General features: G+C 35.9%; 1 protein-coding gene across 7 annotated transcripts in view; it reads right to left on the bottom strand.

Annotated features, from left to right (window-relative positions):
* Window positions 1-23,757, bottom strand: part of ACSS3 (acyl-CoA synthetase short chain family member 3) — a 357,152-nt gene that overhangs the window by 86,286 nt on the left and 247,109 nt on the right. For all 7 annotated transcript variants that reach the window (XR_009208841.1, XR_009208840.1, XR_009208839.1 and 4 more), the window contains 2 exons: window positions 13,968-14,063; window positions 10,546-10,609 (listed from right to left, as the gene is read on the bottom strand). Coding sequence is in view for 4 of the 7 variants with exons in the window: in XM_058424791.1 (XP_058280774.1) it covers window positions 10,546-10,609; window positions 13,968-14,063 (160 nt within the window). In the remaining 3 variants the exon portion in view is untranslated. The remainder of the gene's footprint in view (window positions 1-10,545; window positions 10,610-13,967; window positions 14,064-23,757) is intronic.

Below are 23,757 nucleotides of genomic sequence, written 5' to 3'. Positions count from 1 at the left end.
TTTTTTGAAGTACCAAGATATTGTCATCTTTGCCTGTCTCTTTGTGTAATAGAATATTCTAATTAAGCACCCAGTGTAGAAACCTATTTTCATAATCAATATGCCTCCCTCCGCTGGGAATTCTCTCTTACTGCTTCCTCCTCTTTTTTCTTTTCATAATCATCCAGACTTATGTGATTTCTCACTTCTATAAACACATGGAAATGTTTCAGCATAGAAAATATACAGAACTATGTATCTTTTGTTTTCAGCAAATTTCCTCCTTATACTTCTTTAATTTATAAGGTCAAACAGGTGTTATATGCATGGCAAGGGCTTAACCTCTATCTATCTACTTGTTTATCTATCTATGTATCTATCTATGTTTACATAAATAAATGAAATTCTCATATTTGTTCCTTGTAGGAAGTACCTACTAACAAAGACAACCACTCAAATTGCTTTCTGAATACAGAAACCTTTTAGATACTTTAGTTTGGAATTTTCAATACTGTAAAACATAGGGGCTTTCAAAACCTACCCTCCCATATTTACACAATAAAAACATACTAAATGGAGTTGTAAATTCGTAGTTCTCATGCTGAGAAAATTGAAAATGAAGTACAGATGTCTAGTATCCACATAAGATGACATCACACACATTCCTCACAAGCAGGATTTTCGGGTCTGACAGTACAAAAGAAAGCAGTGTGGTCACACGGCCACCTCAACATTAGAACTTCATGGCACTGAATTTTACTCTCACATTCTGTCAGGAACAAAATGCTGTTACAAGTGGAAGCAGCTGCCGATGCCTCCTTGGGCAGCCCAGCAGATATTGCCCATTTCTATAATGTCCAGCCTCCCATCAGTGATCCTGGGGAGTTCTCCCTTAAAATTATTTTAAGACAGAGGAAATACACTATGTCAACATTTCTGGACTTCATGTAATTACATAAAATGCACATGAGGGTATTTTGTAATCTGTAAAATAATCCAAAGAAATGCTGTTGTGTTGTTGCTATTGCTGTTGTGATTATTACTGTTTGCAAAATCTGTATGAAGGCAATAGGTTGAAGCCAATAATCCCTCCAGGTTCTCTTAACTGAGCTTATTATGTAAATGCTTGTAAATAACCATATAGATAACATCACTACATCAGTTTGTTTTAATTGTTAATATTTTACAGAAAAGTGTAAAATCATTGATTTTTAAGCATTGAAATAGAATATGACTATAAAAAATACTAAAACTCAATTTAGCAGCATTTTCAGGATGCTGAAGGTGAAAAAGTGAAGAGGACCTTAGGACAAAAGTGTCAAATCACATGCCAATATGGGCAAAGAGAGATAACATTAATGAGTGAAGCAAACTGTGTGTAAAATAAATGATAATAAACCTAATGAAGATGCATTCTGCCCGCATATTAAATAAGAGACAATTTTCAGTTGCTCCCAAGAAATATATAATGATATATAGGGTTTTTCTGTATTTCATGGTGCCATTTTTGACATATACATGGGTATTGGAAATTATTGCTCTACTGTACTAAAGAAAAAGAAGAGGTATCTGTGATAATCAATGGCAGCTGACATTTATGATGGATTGAGGGCAATAGAGAGTGGTGGAGTCTGAAGCAAATTACAGTGTATATGTCAGGTACAATGGGAACAGCTTGTTTCTTAGTTCCACCTGATTGCTGATATACAGGAGTGCTGATCCAAATATCTGAACACATAATACTGCCCATGATGAAAGCTATGCATATAAAAAAATACATATTAAACAGGCATTTTTTCCCATTTTATCTACCCCAAATCAAACATTTTGGTCCACCAGCACCACACATTATCTGCTCACAGCAGAGACTCCTAACTGTTTGCAATCATAACCTAAATGAGTTAGTATTTAGTGCTTTTTACAACAGCTGAGTGTCCTGGTAGCCTAGCACGTACCTAATCCAGAGTGTATAGATAGGACCAAGAGCATTGCATTTTACAGAAAGAATATTACTAGAGAGAAAGATAAAATCTCATACTTTCCAGAAGTAAATTATGTTTGCAACTTCTATTTTTAAAAGATGTCCTGCTAACCTGTATTTCCTCTTGCTTCCAGAGAAAAAATATAGTGCTAGCAATTTGTAATAGATGGTGTATATTCTTATAATTAATTGATGCCTACAGGCTGAAAGCATAGGTAGCCATCTCCCAGAAAAAAACTAAGCTTTAAGGACACGGGCTTCCAGACCTGTTGCACAAAACTTTAAATATCTGCACAAAGTTCCTGAAGAACAAGGACAATACACATTTTTATACCATCTCTCATTCTTACAAGAAAGGTCTGAGTAAGTTTATATATACCTGTAGACCCTGGGAATTAAGAATAACACACCATGGGGTGCATGAACACTGAAGACTCTTTTGAACCCCCTGAAATTTAACATAAAACTTGTCTGTATGTTTCCCAGGAGAATGTCTTTGGCTTTCATCTAATTATTGGAAGGTTGGTAACAATCACCAAATATTAAAACCTCTGTTCAACGAAAAGCCCAACCTAAAATGTACTTCAGTGGTAAAAATAGATCACCCTAATCATATCGAAAAGTACCTTTAATCTTAATTAAGAAGAGAAAATCTCAGCTCTTCACTTTCTCTCTGGAATTAAAGCCACCCTTAGAGAGGGACATCATATGTCTAGCTGGTTCCCTTTGGATTACAGAGGTGATTGCTGTTAAATATGACACATGGTGCTGGGAAATGGCAGTGAAGAGAATAAGAAAAAGAGTGAGAAGTGGGGGGAGAAGTAAAAGAGATAAAATGAGAAGAATAAGGTCCCAGAATAGTGAAAGGATAAAAGCAGGTGATGGTATCATTCAAATCATCCTGTAGAGGCATCTAACAAAGAATTCAATATATGCAATATGTGGCAGACATTTTGTACAAAAGAAAACATAAGAAAGGAGTAAGCTCAAAGAATTTGACATGCAGAAAGTGATCTACGATTTCGATCTTGAAGAATAGGTTCATGAAGCTGAGAAAGGAATAAGAAGGAAAGACACTTCGTGCTGTGTGACCAACGTACCTAAACCTTCCTTCCTTTCATGTGTTTCTTCATTTCATTCATTCTTTCCATTCAGTCAGTTAATCAGCAAATAGATACTAATTTCTTAAAACATGTAAGGTATAGCAATAAGGGCTTAAAAATGAAGTGAATAATGAGTGCACAAGTATAAATGGTCTGCTCAATCTAATCAACACTTTGTGTGTGTGTGTGTGTAAATAGTCCTCAACATTATGAATAGGTGTGATGGTTAATTCTATGCATCAATTTAGCTTGGCCAGGGTACCCAGATATTTGGTCAAGCATTCTAGGTGTTTCTGTGAAGGTATTTTTAAGATGAAATTAACATTTAAGTCAGTAGATTTAGAGTAAATCAGATTATCCTCCATAATGTGAATGGTCCTCATCCAATCAGTTGAAGGCCTTAATAGAAAAGAAAGTCTGACCTCCCAGTAGGAAGAGGGAATTCTGCCTTCAGACTCAAACTACAACTTTTCCTGGGTCTTCAGCCTGCTGGCCTGGCCTGCAAATTTTATATTTGCTAACCTTCACAACTGCATGAGCTAATTCCTTAAAACAAATATTTCTCCCTCTCTATAGATATGTGTGTATGTATATGTGTGTGTGTGTGTGTGTGTGTGTGTGTGTGTGTACATCCCATTGGTTCTATTTCTTCGGAGAACCCTGACTAGTGCAATAGGACATGTTAAAGCCAAGTTACCAAAGGTGTTTTAAAAACAAAAGATGTAATTGGATCTTTGTTCTAGGAAGAGTGCTAAAGCTGCTGTGATGAATTGGATAACGAGAAGCCACAGTAAGAGGATGAAAATTGAATGTGATGGTTGAAGAAAAGAGAAAAATCAAAGCTGACTCTGAAAGTTTATATAGAAAGTTTCTATTCTAGATGGAAACAGAAAGTTTCTATTCTAGCTCAATAGTGATGCCAACACAAAGAGTGCAATGTAGTAAAAGCAGTATTTTCAGGAGAAGTGGCATTTTGGGATTTGTAGAAGTAGAGAGGTGACAGACAATTTGTTTAGATACTGAGTTTTAGCAACCTGTGGCATTATAAATGGAGCTATCAAGTAATATGTCAATAAATACATGTCTGAAATCAGAAGAGAGATGAGCCTGGGTGGATACATGGATATGCACACCATGTGTAGCTAGGTAATTACAGAAATCTTAGAAATTGGTGAGATGATTCGTGGAGAGAGTATAAAAGAGGAAAAATAGTTCTACAGCTAAATATCAGTGTTAAAGAAATATATAAAAAAAAAAAAACTCCACCGAGAAAAAAAAAAGAAAAGAAAATCAGAGATATTATGAGAACCAGGGGAAAGTAGTATCTAAGAAGCCACTAGAATACAGTTTTAATAATGACTAGTATTAAACAAGGTTAAAAGAAGTGTAAATTTGGTTTGAAAGAAGATGCAACAGTGATCATGGAACTTAGTAATTAAGATGTTTTGAGTTTTCTCATGACTGTCATTTCAATGGAGTGGGGAAAGCAACAGCTGGAGTGATAAAGAAATAGGAATTAAGTAGGGACAGTAATGTTAGACTGTACTTTTTAAAATTTGTGGGCGATTGGAAGGAGATGTGTATGTCAGTGGCTTAATGCACAAAGGCAGGTTGATTTAATATGAGAAAGATTTGAGTGGAAGTAGCCAGTGGAGAGAGAGGATGGAGATTTGAACAGTAGAGAAGAAAACACCAGAGGGATTATTCAATTGCCTTGTTTATTTATTCATTTCTTTATGCGTTAACAAAAACATTCATTTTCTTCCCTCGATCAACATTTGTTAGGTTTTTGGTATTCCTCATGCACTGTGCTACACATTAATGATACAAGGATATAAATTATGATCACAGACACATGGAGATCCTAGCACTTTGTGAACTACAAGAAAAAGAAATTTAGTATTTTTAGAATACTGATAGGGAAGATAGTGAATGATATCTACTCCATTAAGTTTATGAAATGACATCAAATGCAACCATTCAAGTGTTCATCAGGTGAACTTTACAGAAGGTAGTTAAACTCTGCCTTGCCAGTAGTGCTTGGAAGATAAGTTTTTATCCCCATCCAAGTTGTGGACCTGCTGGAAATATCATGTGTGTTTGTCCCAAGTTATTTTTGAGATACTCTCAGAAAACTACTTCATCATTCACAAGTCTAACTGAGAATCAGGCTGAAAAGCAAGATATGAAATTGCAATTGGTAATTGATAGGATAAAATAAGTGCATGCTTTCTGTTCCTCACTAACAAGATGTGGTATCTTAAAAAGTTCAGATGTGGTAATTTGAATATTGAGAAAAATCTCTAAAGACTCATAAAGGAAGACACACAATATTCCTAAAGAAAAGGGGAAAAGAAAAAAGGATTCAGAATTGGAATCGTTTTTAATAGACACACACATACAGAAACACACACATACACACACACACAAAGTAGTTCCCCTTTATCTACATGGAATATGTTCCAAGACTCTCAGTGGGTGCCTGAAACCATGGTAGTACTGAACCCTACATATAATAAGGTTTTTCCTATACATACATAGCTATGATAACGCTTAATTTATAAATTAGGCACAGTAAGAGATGAACAGCAACAACTAATAACAAAATATAACACTTAGAACAATATGCCAGCATCACTACTATTGTGCTTTAGGGCCGTTGTTAAGTAAAATAAAGGTTGGCTGCACACAAGCACTGTAACACCTAGACAGCAGATCTGATAACCAAGATGGCTACCAAGTGACTAACCAGCAGTAGCGTAGAAAACATGGATGCACTGGACAAAGGGCTGATGCACATCCTGGCAAGACTAAGCAGGACAGTACAAGAATTCATCACCTATTCAGAACGGTGATTTAAAACATGTGAATTATTTATTTCTGAAATCTTCCATTTAATAACTTTGGACTGTGGTCGACCACAGGTAATTGAAACTGCACGAAGTGAAACTATGGATAATAGGGACTGCTGCATGTGCATACACACACACGCACATATATATAAATATGCATATATGCACATTTACATATATATATGTAAACATGTGATAAGAAAATGTGATCAATGAAAGAAAACATGGGGAAAGAAGCAATAAGATCTAGATAGACATTAGGTGCATATGAGCTACAGCAGATTTGTTTTTTTGCAGTATTCCAAATTAACACCTTTCTTCTTATTGCTAAGGATTATTACACATTAAGTGAAGGTCTTCATTCTGGAACAATGGGTGCACTGGAGCTCTTTTTCTAAAGTTATAGAAAAAGAATATTTTTTTCTGTAGTTATAAGAATGTAAAAGTGCATTGGATTGGCAAAGGAAGGGATGCAAAAATACTAAGAAATGAACTAGTTAATACCTATACTCATCCTTCAAATTTGAAAGCAAATGCTATCACCACGTGATACCTTCCCCAACTCTGCCAAGCAGAGTGAAAGAGGGAGTTTTGGTACAACTCACCCAATTAGGAATTGAGAGTCCTCTTAGAGAACTCCCTTTCCTAAAAGACCATTCTGAAGGGGAAAGGCGAATAATTGAGGCAGCAGTGACAGCCATGTGGGAAGGGAAGCATTAGAGTGCTGAGCAATCCTTAAATAGCTAGGGCAGGACAAAGGATGTCCATCACCCTGGAAGATAACACATTCCTGGCCAATCGAAATATTACACTCCTAGATGCCTCCTATCCTAGATAAAAGATGGTCTCTTTTTCACTGCTCCATCTGGAATTTCCATAGCAATAGAAAGAAATTGAAGCCTGTTCCCTAGAGGGATCTGGGTTAAATCCCAACTTTGCACTCTCAGTATTTCCTATGCGGTCCTTAGGATTTTCTCGAGATTTTCTTATGAAGTTATTTTTGTCTCCCCAGAAGAGACTGACCATAATTTCTTTCCCTCAGGGCAGACAAAAGACTGGGCAATAATGTGAGTTCTAGCTGTGCAACTACTAATGTTGCATATTTTGTCATGTCCAGAATGAGGAGGATAATGTCTGCCCATTGCCTAACTCATAGTGTTGTTATAAGGCTAATAAAATATTACACTCAAAACTGTATATGAGATCTAGAAAGGAACAGGATTATAATTATGTGACATGCTTAGTTATACTCAAAGGATACCCTGAATAAAAGAAAGCTTCCTTGGCTCTTTCCCAAGATGGCAACACAGTGACTGAATCATTCACGTGAAGCTGTAAATATGTGCACAGGCATCGTTAACCATATCTGAAGAATGAGAAATTGTTGGGCACTAAAGTAAAAAACACTTGGACAATTCCATACAACTCCCTCGCACCCCTCCATGGCTTGCAGGACACAGCACAGGGTGAACAGGCCACACTTCCAATAGCAACAATGGATCTGGTCAGAGAAAAATGTTTGTCCATCAGAGAGAAAGAGCCAGAGACCTATGGCTTTAATAACGGTGAGCACTGTGCTAGGAAGAAAGGCAATTGCAGTTAAAATTTTCTTTCATGCCCTGCTCTCTGTTGCCTGGAAATTACTGACTCATAGTTTTATTTCTGCACTTTGGAGCTCTGGATGCAATTACACGAACACCTTCTAAAATTCTTGAGTATTTCGTATGCTTAGGAATTCAGATCCCATAACTTTCTTACTAAATTAACTGCCTGGAGTAGGTTTCCAAATCAAAAGAATTTTCTAACATTCATGTGGACATGAAGTTCTCTCTTCTACTAGAAAGATGAATTCTATAAATGTAAGTAATCTAATAAAACACTAAAATTGCAGGATTCCTTTTTATTATATCTTAAGGCCTATAGTAATTTAGGAAGTGCTAAAATGGCCAACTTCTAGTTAAGGGGTCCCCAGGAGAACAAAGCAGTGATTTCCGGAACGTCATAAAGAAGAATATAGAAAAATCTAGATGGATCAAAAGGTTCTTTGGTTTGTGTTTACTTGTTTGTTTGTTTCCACATATTACTGTTTCCAAATATGAACCTACACAAATGAGTCTTAAGATCTATAATGTGAAATGTTATAGATGTTAAATATAAAAACATCCTACACATACTGCAGGCAGCCATTGGGATATGTGAATCCTTTTTAAGTTGATAAGTTAGAGTGGAATGGCTGCTGGCAATGTGGGTTTGAAAAGGAAATTCTTGCTCTTATAGATAAAATGAGTTTCTGAAAAAAAGTTTCAAAATCTATTTTGTTAAAGAGAGAGCAGGAGAGAGAGAAATCTTGGTGGTAACCTTTGTTTTCTGATTATTTCTACCTTACCTTTCTAATACAAAAAGATTTATAATATATTAAAATATCTAGTTTCACTGTTAACCTAAGAAAGGAATCAAATTCTACTGTTTGTCATAACATATTACATCATCAAGTAATTTATAATGAAATCTCAGAACCCTGGATCTGTACAATAAAATTCTTTTAGGAATACAGAGGGAAAAAAATAATTGTGAATTGGTGACAATCTAAACCATAGAACGCTTTAAGGCAATAGTTGTTACTTTTAAATATTTGAAATAACACTAATGGCTATAAGAAAAAAATTACAGTTTATGTGGGACACTGCTATATTTCATTATCTCTGAATGGATGTTGGGTAAAGCAGCCCATAATTAGAGTGACAAAACCCATGAGGAGTTTAAAACTGTGCTAGCATCAAATGCCACCTCTGAGATCTTGCAAAAGATTGTTTTATGAAATAGATGACTCACAAAGTTAGGAGGTTACATAAAAATGCGTGCTGCTAAAGTGCTTTGAAAAGCTCTCAAAAACCATTTTATTCCCTAAGCAAGCTAAACATCCACCCACAAACATGTTCAAATTATTAATTTCTTTAGCAGCCCTTCCCTTCTTTCCCTGCTGCTTTTCCCTTGAACAGGTCAAATTTGAACCAGCTCTATGTTAACACAGATTCTGGCTCAGAGAACTGTGAATACAAATGGTATGTTCAATATTTAATTTTTTCATCTTGATGGATATGTTGTTTTAAAATGGAAACTTTTAACAAAGTAATAGAGTGCTTACATGTTTACTGATAAAAGCATGAGAAGAATTACATCATAACTTGTATGCTTTCTATTAGCTTTCTGTATAGTTAAAATATCTCTACCTGAAGAAACATCCTCTTTTTAACTACTGTTTTTCGTGTAATTTTCATAGAATTTAAAATATCTTCTTTACAGGAAGCAATCTTATACCAATCTCTGAATGCCAAATAATAAGAGTTTTTTTTGACTTCCAATAGAAATAAATAGGAAAGCAAATCATTTTTAAAACCTGATGTTCTGTATTTATAGTAGCTCAATCTGGTGAATTCTACTACTTAAACTCTATCAGTAAAGATGTAAATATCATGTTAATCAGAGGGACTAAAGCAACCTCTCAATTATTAAAATGTCACATACTGTGAACCTTCTAACTTAACTTCCATTTCTGCTTCCTCTAGCATAACATTTTAAACTACATGTCTTGATGTAATTAAAGCAAATTTAAATATTTTGACTTTAAATGGTATCATTTTTTCTTATCAAATGAATAACAATTTAAAAAAACGTTAACAAGAAGATGGGATATTTGGCAAGTCAGGAACTTTATAAGATGATACTGTTTGACCCAGGAATTATACTTTCAGAAATCTCTTCAATACTATTGCAATTATCAGAAAAGCAGAAAAACAAGACCAAAAAATGTTTAATATAATATGATTTAAAATCATAAAAATTCAAAAAATGCTAAGAAGCCTACACTGGGGATAAAAATTTTAAGAAACAGAGTAAAAATTAAACATGCTTATGAGACAAGGTTAAGGGAAAACAGCAATACACAAAAATAAATGGATTCACCATTGTAAAATGTTTGTCAAAAAGTGGAAAGTCAAATCAGAAACCGAAAATCAAATACTGTATGTTATCTTTTATAACTGAGAGCTAAATAATGGGTACACATGGACATAATGATGAAAACTAGAAACTCTGGGGACTCCAAAAGGTGTGAGGGAGGGAGGCAAGGCTTGCAAAACTACTTATTGAGTACTATGTTCTCTGTTTGGGTGATGGGTTCACTAGAAGCCCAAACCCTAGGATTATGCAATATACCCATGAAACAAACCTGCAAATGTACCCCTGAATCTATACCAAAAAAATGTAGAAAGTTATGTATATTATGAAGTTAATAATGTATTGCTGAGAAGTGAGAGTACAGGAACTTCATTTACTTGTTCATATTTTTTGTATGTAAGTTAAGTTTATCATCTATACATAACCTGTAAAATGAAAAAAAGTCATTTAAAAATATGCAAAATTTGTGGCTTTTGAAAATTGCATTTAAATTGGTCTTATTTTATGGGGCTTCTATGTTTAAATTACAACACAGCTGACACAGTTCTTAAGCAACACACAAGTTCTTTCTACAACCTCCTCAGTAGCAGTAACACTGCAAGGACTCCATTTTTTCTTAGTATATTCACCGGTTTTTGCCCTTTAATATAGTAGTATTGAAATTTTTGCTTACTTTACCACAATATTTCCTAAACACCGAGCCTTCAGTTTTTGCATGTTGTCATCCAAAATCATAACTACAAAGTAAAATATAAATATTTGAATAAAAATTCATAATCTTAAAGCTTAAACATTTTTCTATATTTTTATATTCAATCCAAAAAACTCTAGCTTAAGAAAGTAATCTTTTAATTCCTGTGAGACCACGAACAAATATAAACTAAAATATCTTACAAAAAAATAAAGAGTACATGTATTTGATTCCTAACAACATCAGAAATTTTCCTTCAGAATATCCCTTAAATGAAGACATCATATTTCAAACATGTGGTAATTTCATCTCTATGTCTATGTCCACTAAATATATCCTTGTAATCTATTAGAAGTATTAAAAACATGTTCAGGTTTTTAAAAAGTAAAGGAAATGAAGTTTTCAAACACACCAAAAAATATTATACGTAACAAAAATAAAATACAAGCACCAAAAATCCCTTATTCTGATTTAAAGCTTAATATCCACTTAGGAGCTTTACATTTGGTCAATTTAATCTTCCCAAATATTATCTCAATACTTTCTGTGCTGTCCTGATAGAACCCTAAAAGAGTTTAGGATATTAAAGCTTATAACCACATTCAGTAACCCTTGGTGCAAACTAAATATGAAGATAAGTCATCATCTTCTAGGCTTTAATAGATTATTTATGTGGCCTCATTCATCCAGGTAATTCTACCTTAAGCAGATATGAGAAAAGAAGGTTGTTGCTCTCAGAAAAAAATTAATCGTTCCCTTCTTTGTGTTCCTGGAGCACTTTGTTTTAAAATTCTTTTTTTTTTTTTTTTTTTTTTTTTTGAGACGGAGTCTTGCTCTGTCGCCCAGGCTGGAGTGCAGTGGCGCAATCTCGGCTCACTGCAAGCTCCGCCTCCCGGGTTCTCGCCATTCTCCTGCCTCAGCCTCTCCGAGTAGCTGGGACTACAGGGGCCCGCCACCACGCCCGGCTAATTTTTTGTATTTTTAGTAGAGACGGGGTTTCACCGTGGTCTCGATCTCCTGACCTCGTGATCCGCCCGCCTCAGCCTCCCAAAGTGCTGGGATTACAAGCGTGAGCCACCGCGCCCGGCCTGTTTTAAAATTCTATATTGACAGTTAGTAGAAGTATCTGTATCTAACTAGATTGTGAGTTCATGGAGCCCATGGCTAATTTATCTTTGTTTCCCTAAATCTCACTACAGTGGCCAAATCACTATGTGCCCCGGGCACATTCTGTAACACGTTCAGTTTCCCTGTCTATGAAATGGGAGAAATTTCTTTCTCATAGTACTTACGCAAGAAGTATTTTAAAAATGTATACAAAATGACAAGCTTGCATAAGGTACTCAATAAATGTGTTATATTAAATTAAATGTTTTTTAAACAAAAAGGATTTTCTTTTCTTTCCTAAAAGGATCCTGCCTTTTTTATTATTATACCATTTAATATTACATTACAATTTTAATCTCTAAACAATCACAAAACATAAAAATTATCAGTCATAAAGTCACTGGTTCCTTGGTTATAAATTTTTAACCTGTACTATCTGCAAGCCATTTGCTTTCAGACAATGAGAAACTTCTGTATTAAAGTTACATGAGGGAACAAAGCTTAACTATTTCTTACAACTAGATATAAAAATGGTACTGAAATACTAACAGAGAAGTGTGTTTAACATCTTCCACAATCAGAAACCCCTAAAAATGTCTCAACACAAAACATTTTTTCTGATAAAAGGAGCAGAGATGACAGACTGTTCAAACAGAGGATTTCACTAAATCTGGGTTCACCTTTCCAGGGCTGGAGAAGTCACTGACTTCACAGAATATCTATTTCTGCCTCGAATAAAAAAAAAGTCTAAAGTGTCTTTTTATAAATATATCTGCTAGGTTAAACCAAATGATCCACGTTTTTGTAACTAGCCATTGTCCTAGAAGGAAAATCCAATATTTTTATGTTAGAGAAGCAAAAGACAAATCTGTGAATTTTGTAGTTTATATGCAAATAAGAAACATATGTTAAGAATCATATTTTGTCTCCCAAAGCTGGGTTTTCTTCATAGGTCTAGTAAACCAAATTTTGTGACCTTAAGCAAATTACAAAACCTCTGTGCCTCATTTTCCTTGTCTGTAAAATGAACGTGTTAGTCTAAATCAAGTCAGTCCTCTGACTTTTCTGAAATATTAGTAGCACTACTAGCTAAGACTTATTCTGCCTTTCTACTGGTAGGCATTGTGTTAATGCTTTATTGCACAACATTACAAAACAGAAGCCCTGGAAAGCATATAAAAATATTACTCTTATTTAGAAATAAGGAAACAATGTTCAAAAAGTTATGTGACTTGTATAATTTATACACCTAGAGAGAGCCATCCAAGGTAAATTGTTTAATAATAATGGTTATTACCATAAATTTAAAAACAAAAATTGACAGGATAGCATAGCTTTTAGTCACATAAAGCCAGCATCAAAGAAATGTTTTCTTTTGGGATCCTCCCCCTTTGTTTTTATATATATATATATATATATATGTGTGTGTGTGTATATATATATATATGTGTGTATATATATATATATATATATATTTTTTTTTTTTTTTGAGACAGAGTCCGTGTTTGCCTAGGCTGGGTGGCACAATCTCACTACAAACCTCTGGTCCGCCTCAGCCTCCCAAGTAGCTGGGATTATAGGCGCACACCACCACACCCGGCTAATTTTTGTATATTTAGTAGAGACAAGGTTTCACCATGTTGGCCAGGCTGGTCTCAAACTCCTGACCTCATGTGATCTGTCTGCCTTGGCCTCCCAAAATGCTGGGATTACAGGCATGAGCCACCACTTCCAGCCTGTTTTTATTATTAAACAATAAGGTTTAAAAATTTTGTCTCACTCCTAAATTAAAAGGCAGCATGTGTAATATATAATAAGAAATTGCAGCTTTTGAAATGAAAGCAAGCAAATTCTGAGGACAATGGTTTGCATTGTCCCCAGGATCTAATCAGCAGTGTTAGCTTAAGAAAATTATTTAGTCTGTTAACTAGTTGGTTAACTCATCTCTAAAATAGTAATGATAGCTCTGAAGTAAATATACTTCAGCACGAAATGAAATGACGTATGTAAAGTACTGGGCCCCCAGCAGGTGTTTCCTTCATAGTAATTTCACACCCATATTCCTAACATACCTTATGAATGATATTATTTTTGTGGTTACAGTCATTTAGAACATATCCTGGAAATCCACAACATACTTTTGATAGCAAAAATTAAGGCATTCATTTTTAATACAAGGCATTCATTCAACTAAATTCTAATTAAGCACCTAGTTTGTTTCATGCAATATAATACACACTAAATGCAAGAAAATGCCAAATTTATTAACATTACCTATTATCAGGGTCATTCCTTACCATTGTATCCTGGAACGCTTTTTCCTGCTTGCCCTGGTGGAGGTGTTTTAGAATTGCCTAATCCAACACATGACGCTGTAATTGGAGATCCAGTCTCTGAAGAAAAAAATGTTATTTATCACTTCATGTTTTAACTCAGAATCATGTTTCTTGAGTACATGCACACTCTACCCCACCCTAGTTTGGCACATAATGTAGTTGCGTTAGGAATAGATGAATAGTGCAAATATATTATTTAAAAATGTAAAGCTATCTAGTAACTTATAACATATCCACAGTATTAAAACTTAAGAATTCATAATTAGAAAAATGTATATAGTAGTGTTTCTTCTAAAGAAAAGAAAGGCTGCTCTAGTGTTTGCAATTGTGGATCAGTAGGCGTGAAGAATGGAAAATTACGTGACTGGGACGGTTCCGTAACACAAACTAAAAGCTAAAATGATCACTAGAAAAGATGCTTTCTCTTGACTCACCTAAAGTTATTTTGTTTATCATTGTTAATTACAGCTGTGTCAAAATATTTTTGTTATTTCTAGCTCATTCTCTGGAATAAGTAACCCAAAGATTTTTGAAATTATTACGTTGATGTAAAAGTAATGGCGGTTTCTGCCATTACTTTTAATATATGGGTAATATCATGTTCTAATTTCCTAAGAGCTACACGTGCCTAGAGAACCTGCATCTAAAGCTGAATTTGGCAACACTTTATCAAGTTGTTCAGTCTGCTGTTCCCGGATGTTAGAAGCCCCAAAACACAGGGAGGAAGATGATTATACTCTACTCTTTCATCAAAACCACGAACTTTCTCACAACTAGCCTGCAATGATTGACAAAAATGCTAAATTTGTTTACTGTTTCTCAAGTTGTAACAGCCAGAATATTAGCTATTACCTGATAACCACAAGTTCCACAAGTGGTTATTTTTAATGGAGGGATGCACTTATTAATATTGATGAAACCAAGTTTGGAGTTAACACAATCTTTTGAATACAAAATATATATGTACAAAAGGGCAGGAAAATATTATTTGAACAGTGAAAAGTTTGGGAATTACTTGCTTAGTATTATACACATAACCAACACATACATACACCCAAGGAATTAACTGCCAAACCCATCATATCTAAAGTAATCCAAAAAAATTAAAGGCATCCATCTTCTGAAGTACTCAGAATGTGTTCCTTCTACCATGGGCTCTACCATAATTTATCACATATTGATATCACTTTAGAATGACAGGAAGAATTTATTACTGTTCTTTACCTTCCAGAGTAGTTCATTTTATTATTCACATTTTATGGATGGTGGCTCAGCTGGCATCGATAACAGAGGATGAACTCTTGAACATCAAAACACAGTTCCTAAGTCATAGTCTAGTGCTTAAGATGCCAAGCCATACGGTCACTGCTTAGGATCATCGGCAAGTAACCAGAGCAGACATTTCTGATGTTTAACAAAGAGCTCTAAAGTATTTTCCAAGCATGACAAAAAAAAAGGCGGGGGGGGTGGGGGGAAGATATTTAATGAAATGACAATCCATAGCCATGTAATACTCCTGCCGATTTTCCCCACAACATAATACAATCAAGGGAGAAAATATGCACGGTCAGAAGTGTTAACAGCATTTCCCCCTCTGTTTTTTTCAGAAATGTCCAGGTGCTCACCTCAGCTATCCTTCGAAATGGATATGAGAGGCCAGAGAAGGGTGATGACAGGAAGCAGGCTTGTAGAGTGAGGTGCTTAAAAGAAGGTACACAGAACGAATAAGATGATAATAGGAAGAGAAGCTTCTCAGACACATTAGGAAAGGAGATACCACCTTCAAGACGCTTTTGTTACTTCTACTACCTGGTGCAAGGAAGCCGCTAGAGTAAATCTATTTTAGAAGTATTTCTTATTAAGTTTAGTTTGTCAATAGAGACACACCAGTTACCTGGAGCTCAAACTCTCTGCAGTTCTTACAGTGTAGATTCTCATGAAAGACGTTATCACTCTGTTGTTCCTATCGCACTGGGAGAAGGTGGATGTAGGAAAAGAAGGTGAGAGTATAACCTAGTCTTAAATAAAGCTGCAAGGCAGCAAGAAAGGATTAATGAAGCATTGCCCATCTTCACTGCCTAAGTAAGCTGATATATGAACTTCCTGAGATTCCCAAGCATCTTTCTATAGTAATTATTTATTTATAACCTTTATTCTTCATTTTTTATACATTATGATTATAAGACAACTATGAAAAGCTTATTTTTCTATATAATTAATTTGAATCTTAAACTTTAGGGTGCTGAAAATGATTATTCATGCAGGTTGCCTAAAGTAGATAATATATGTTTATACTTTGCGCATTAGTAATTCAAGTGTCTTGTTGACTTTATTTTGATTCATTCATTCAAAGATTAGAAAAAGAGCTATTGCTGGCTGGGTGTGTTGGCTCATGCCTGTAATTCCAGCACTTTGGGAGGCCAAGGCTGGTGGATCACCAGAGGTCAGGAGTTCGGGACCAGCCTGGCCAACATGGTGAAGCCCCATCTCTACTACAAAGACAAAAATTAGCCAGGCGTAGTGGTATGCACCTGTAATCCCAGCTATTTGGGAGGCTGAGGCAGGAGAATCGCTTGAACTCAGTAGGTGGAGGTTGCAGTGAGCTGAGATCACACCACTGCACTCCAGCCTGTGCAACAGAGCAAGACTCCATCAAAAAAAAAAAAGGAAAGAAAGAAGGAAGGAAGGAAGAAAAGAGAAGAGAAGAGAACAACAGAAGAGAAGAGAAGAGAAGGAGCAGAGAGGAGGGGAGGGGAGGAGAGGAGAGAGAGGAGGAGAGGAGAGGAGAGGAGGGAAGAGGAGGGAAGAGGAGGGGAGAGGAGGAAAGAGAACTATTGCTAGTGACTTGTAGAAAATACAATTAGACAAAATGGCAGTTCCTAGGACTCTAAGCATATTAAGGAATCATAGGTAGAACAAAAGTGAGTTGCAAAAGACCGTAATTGTTGTTACAGATACTTTGGTTCTCCTTCTTTGTACCTCTGAACATCCTGGGACCGAAGGACTGACGCATCTTCAATATAAACATATACATATTTCCTCACACACTTATGCACAAAGACAAGATAAACACTCTTGCTCTCAAACTGGTACATGTGCAGAATAGGCTTCTGATTAGTGACAACCACTAAGCATGCTGCAATCCTTAACTGAAATCCTATGAACTCCCAAAGCCCTATTTCCAGGATGTTCTAAAAACATCTGCTTCACACTACCCGGGCTATAATTAAGTGGCTAGCAGTTATTTAGGGAGACAAGAAATCTAGATGTCATGTTGTAACTGGGAAATAGCTACAATAAACAAACCAGAGCATTCTCTTTGTAGAAGAGCATTGGATACTTCATTTAGAGAAATCTTTACAAAAGCACCTAACCTTAGAAACACAAAATGTTCAGCAAATCACCAGCATAGTTTCTTTAGATAAGAGACAGCTAGGAAGAAGATGAACAGGGAATTGAAGGGTGTGAAGAATGTCACGTTAGCACATTTATACTCACCCTGCATTAGAAGCTAATAGAGAAATTTCCTTGTTTTTAAAACAGGACAAACTTCATGGTATCTTTACTGCATGTCTTCACTGACTCACTCTACTTTATTATATAATAAGCTGTTACCTAAATGAATTTAAAATTTCTAACTCTGAAGTAAAAACAGGGAAGACAACTAGATACATATTTTTTCCAATATGAATTATGCTGTATACCAAGAGTCGAGTGCTTTTAATCTATATGATTGCATTTAGTCCCACTACTACAAGACTACAGGGAGAAAAGGGAGTATTCTTTTTACTGATGAAAAATTCTGAGGATTAGCCAAGAAAATTTAAATAACTTGTTCTAGTTTTCATAGTTCTTTCAAAGAAGGAGAAGAATGGAAGAGACAAGTACCACTTCTGAAGCTCTCAAGTAACAGACAGAGGATGAGAAGGGAATAAAATCACCTAGACTGTGTCTCAGTAGAGGAAGAAAAATCCCTGTGGCAGGAAGTGAGCCCAGTCTCCCACACTTGCAAATAGCATTAGTGGTGGTACAAATCACTTATTAGCAAATAGTTTTTGAGCAGCTATTATGTGCTAGGTGCTGTTGTTAGAACTGGAGATACAACAATAAACAAAAGTAGCCAAAATTTCTACCCACATGGAGACCTCCCAATTTCTAACTGGGAAGATAATGAACAACATATTATACAAAAGTAAAATGTGTGGTGTGTACAAGAGTGATAAATACTAACGGAAAAAGGAAACATAAACCGAGTATGAAATGTCATGGAGAGGGTTTTCAATTTTGTATTGAACAGGAAAGACCTCCCTGAGAAGGTGACATTTAAGTAAACATCTGAAAGAAGAGAGGACATGTGACACATAGATATTTAGGGGAAAAGAATATAAGAGAAGGGAACCTCAAGTTCAGAGGTCCTGAGGTCGGTTTATACCTAGAGTGTTTGAGAACAGCGAGGCAGCCAATGTGACTGAAATAGAATCACAGAATTAACAAAAAGTATTAATAGGAAATAAGGTCAGAGAAATAGTGAGGAGGCAGATCATGCAGAAATATTTCAAAGTCATCCTGAGACCTTAGTCTGAGTGATGTTGTAAGCTAATGAGGGCTTTTGAACAAAAAGTTAATGAATCATAACAATGTAAATATAATTTATTTAAATAGTTACACACCATTCAGGTTCTATGTCCATGTTTATTTTATTTGTGCTGCAAGAGAGATGTGTAGTAGGAAACACACAGACAGATAGAGGCTGCATTAGAATAACTGGTTAATAGATTTCTGTGGCTTTCTAAACATCAGGGACCAATTCACATGATAATTCACAAGACTGACAGAAAAACTAGGGCCCAGTTGGGTGGCAGATGACAGACAGACTGTGTGGGTAGATGGTCCACATAAACCAAAGATAATCCCTTTTGTTATTTAAGTGTGAGCATGTATAAAATCGATACATTTCTAAAAGAGAATTTGGCAGTTCTTATAAAAAATCCTTAATCTACCCATTCTGACATGATGTGATTATTATGTACTGCATGCCTGTATATTTCATGCAACATATAAATATATACATCATGTATCCACAAAGATTGAAATCAAAAATTAAAAAAAAAAAAGAGGCTCATGACTGCATTCCCAGCATTTTGGGAGGCCAAGGCAGGTGCATTGTGCTTGAGCCCACAAGTTCGATACCAGCCTGGGCAACGTGGTGAAACCCCATCTCAGCGCCCCCAAAATACAAAAATTAGCCAAGTATGGTGGTGCACACCCAGTAGTCTCAGCTACTGGGCAGGCTGAGGTGGCAGGATCACTTGAGTCTGGGAACTCAATAGCCTTATAGCACCACTGCACTCCAGCCTGGGCAACAAAGTGAAACCCTGTCTCAAAACAACAACAACAATGGCAAATTAATTAATTGAATTAAAAATGAATCAAAATTCCATCAAAGCCAAATTTAAAAAGCCTATGTGAAAAATAATTATTCTTGCTGCACTTTATACAAATAATTAGGCCAACTATAAGACTAAAGCTTATTTTTACAAGCAAATCAGTCTTATCATGATTTATCTTTAGTAAAAATGGAAGACTGGAGAGAGAAAATTATTCTTCGAAAACTATGGTATACCTGCTATTAGATTCCAGTCTGATCAGTTGTTTCTGAGTTTTTTCCTGTAATTCAGACTGACCTTGATTATTCCTGTGAACGAATCAGTGATCTCTGACTGCAGCTCAGAAGAAACAACAGAGATGGGTAACGTAAAATTCCAGATTAGTATTCTAATTCTGGGTATATATTGGAATCAGCTAGCAAACCCATATTAGTTTGGTTCCAACAGTTACCGAGTTTCATAAAAAGCCTTCTTATTTAGTTTACTTGGGATAGTTTTTACTTATTTTGCTTTACTATTGTAGAATATATTGCTGTTGTACTCTATGTGTAGGAATGCAGGATAAGCTTACTCAATGTTCTCTTAAATTGAACACTTTTTAATCTTTCAGATATCACCTTTTGACGGACTCCAAGAGTCATGAGTGGTCCTCAACATACTGATGCTTTCTGACTAAGCTCCTCTCTAACCTGAATACAAGAGACTCTAATAGGCAGGAATATCATCACCCCTATTCAGCCTGAAGAAGTTACAGGAGATGGATTTTAATCCCTCTACAACCCTTAGGATTAGGGTTCTCTTATAAAAGGGAGGGGGAAAATATGTCAGAGGCATTCAAACCAGAGCAACTCCATCTTGAATAGGGGCTGGGTAAAATAATACTGAGACCTTCTGGGCTGCTTTCCAAAGTGGTTAGGCATTCTTAGTCACAGGATGAGACAGGAAGCTGGCACGAGATACAGGTCACTAAGACCTTGCTGATAAAACAGCATGAGGTAAAGCAGCTGGCCAAAACCTATCAAAACAAAAATGGTTATGAAAGAGACCTCTGGTCATCCTCACTGCTCATTATATGCTAATTTTAATGCATTAGCATGCTAAAAGACACTCTCACCAGTGCCATGAGTTTACAAATGCCATGGCAATGTCAGGAAGTTACGCTATATGGTCTAAAAAGGGGAGGACCCCTCACTTCTGGGAAGTGCTCACCCCTTTCCTGGAAAACTCATAAAACATCTACCCCTTGTCTAGCATATAATTAAAAATAACCATAAAAATAGCCAACCAGTAGCTGTTTGGGCTGCTCTTCCTGTGGAGCAGCACTCTTTTATTCCTTTACTTTCCTAATAAACTTGCTTGCACTTTACTCTATGGACTTGCCCTGAATTCAATCTTGTGTGAGGTCCAAGAACCCCTTCTTGGGGTCTGGATTAGGAGCTCTTTCAGGTAACAAATTCATCACTGAATACTGTCCAAGTTGTTTTAGTCAACAATACTTGGAGCACCAGAATCCCTGGCTGATTTCTGCCTATGATACACAAAATCATGAGATATGGTTGTTGTTTTAAGCTGCCAGGTTCTGGAGTAATTTTTTTTTTTTACATAGCAATAAATACTTGGAACATTTCCCATTAAAAATGTTATATAACCTTTTTAAAAAGATTTAGTGCAAGTCTCAAAAAAAAAAAGTGCATGTAGTTAACAAAAAACATTCTCTTAGCCTGCAGTTGAAATCAGTCTGTGTGCCTAAGAGTCATTTGTATCAGCAGGACCAACAGTCCAGTCCCTGACATTCTGTGCTTGGGATATGTTTGCTGACTAGTAAATGCATACTTCTGACATGATTTTAGGCTCCCATGATAAAAATCAGGGACCTAAAAAAAAAAATAAGTAGCAAATCACAGAATGTAATCCCAAAATGAACCAGGGAGAAAAGAAAAATAGAGGACTCCAGAAAGATAAAAACTATATGTTACTATTATAATTCCTTTACAACATTTTCTTATTCCAAGAATGATATTCAAAGGACAGTCATTCAATAAGTACTTATTGAATATATTCTATTCACTAAAAGTATTTCTTTTGGGGAGAAGGGAGTGTTGAGGGTATAAATACACGCCAAATAGAAATTGCAGCATGTATAAAGGTTCAGAAGTCAGACCATCAAAGGACTGTGAGTTATTCAGCAGAGCAAAGCTTGCAGGAGGCAGTTGTACTTAGGGAGATGATGAGAGACCAAGTGAAAGAAGTAAACAGAGGGATGAAAATCCCATGTTAAGAAATTTGAATATTGTTTCAGGAACAATGGGAGACATGGGGGGTTTCATAGAGGCGATTCGCTCAGAATTGCATTACAGAAAAATCTCTTCAGTTGCTAACTGGAGCACTAAACTGATGATCCCAACCCAAAGCAATAAATCAGATAGATGTGGATGGTCTGGTACAGGTGACTGGCAGTGGAAGATAAGACCAAATTTTAATTATACTCAAGATCAAAAGGTCTTGGTGATTGTCTGGATATGGGGCAAAAGCAAGAGGGAAAAGGCCAAGTTAATCCCCAGGGATATGGCTCAAAAGTTAAAGAAAACTAGATGTGAACGAGGGTTAAGAGGAAGGTGTGGTGGCAAGTTCACAAGTCCAGCTCTATAAATGAGAGCTCCCGCTGCATCTGGCAATCTGCCATTCTGCTTTTACAGTGGTTCCAGAAACCACATTAAAACAATATGGATTTAGAAGTTGTTAGCCCATGCTGCGAGCGGAAGGTTTAGGAATAAATCAATGCAGCAACCTAGTACTGCTGAATCATATTCATCACAGCATCATGATGGGCATAGAGGCAATTTCTAAAGAAACCATTCTCCCCACCTCTGAATCTTTACAGTGAACTATAAATAACTTGCATAGGTAGTAGAAAGAAAGCAGAAACAGTGAGATGTACACTAGTGAAAGAAAATCAATTTAATCTTTGTGTTCAGGAAATGGTAGGATTTTAGTTTAAAATACTTAATTCAAAGCAGCTTAACTTTTTGTACAGGATGAAGACCATTAATTCAAGCTATGAGACACTGGCCTTATCCTACTCCGTTACCAGCACATTGCCTCTAACTGTGGTGGACTCAGTGGAGAAGCCCATAAATAACACTGTGTTTAACTAGATAAGAAACGCTGAGTTAATGAAGGCATGAGATAAAAGCTATGGGGAGAGGACCCAGGACAGCACAGAACAATGAGAGTTCTGGTTCTAATGTCAACTAGCTAGTTGACTCAAGGAAAGTAAAATCTGTACGGTTACATTTTCTCAAACATAAGTTCCACTTTTACAGTCTAAGTTTTTTTGAATCTGAATTATTTACAGGCCAAGATTCTGAAGATGGCCTTTACATTAATGAAGGGCTATTTATAGAAAGGAAAATAAAAGAAATATTTTTGAGTGCTGACTATATGCCAGGAATTCTTCTAGGTTGTTAGTACATATTTCAGTTTACTTAAAGCTTTCAATTAGTTCTGAGGAAACTGAAGATCAAGGATTTGCCTTTGGCTATAGAGTAAGCGGCTGAATTGGGATGTACAGGCAGTCCTACTGGATTCTGCATCACTTCTTGCTACCCACATTGTTTCTCCAAGGAGAATAGCCACCTGCTGTTTTCCGAATTAAAATTCACAGCAAAAGAGGGATTGGGAATTGTTTTGTGGGGGCAGTAGGCCCAGTGCAGGGGTTTACATGTAGCAGGGGGAATCAAATTTTCAGACAGTAAAGTTTGTCAAGGGAAGGTATAGATAACTCTTGTTCTTGTGAAGATCTATAAAAACATGACATATTTTCACCTTTATAACGTGGTTTATACGTGATCCTTGCCCAGAGTAGGAGGAGAATTAGAACAGATATTTCAAAGGCCAAAACTACTTTATATTATTGATTTCCCAGCGTTTAATCTCTTACCAAAGCACTGTCACTGATATAATAATGAGCACAAATAGTGATTCTAAAACACAATTCTACATCTCTGAACTAATTTGTGTAATATAATTTTTAAAATGATGTTCTTTTTACATTACAATGCTATAAAGATGAAATGTCTGATTCAATGAGGGTGTTTGCTTTGGGAATTCATTCTCAGGTGGATTAGCAGTTTGTAAACAGTTATTCACTTTCAGAAAGAGAAAGCCTTATTAAGCATGCCTTACATTTGACAGAAGTTTATTCTTTCCACAAACCAAATTCACATAGCTTACTTCTAAGCTCCGGCTTTTCAAATTATCAGTAAAAATCACCTACTTTAAACTAATGAAGACTACTCTAAATGAGAAAAAATGCTGTTGCCAGGCAACAATAATGACATACGGCTTCTTTTCTCTCTCACCAG

Source organism: Hylobates moloch, unplaced genomic scaffold (genome assembly GCF_009828535.3).
Source record: "Hylobates moloch isolate HMO894 unplaced genomic scaffold, HMol_V3 SCAFFOLD_12, whole genome shotgun sequence".
Taxonomy (NCBI): Eukaryota; Metazoa; Chordata; class Mammalia; order Primates; family Hylobatidae; genus Hylobates; species Hylobates moloch.
This window is presented reverse-complemented; position numbering and strand designations above follow the sequence as displayed.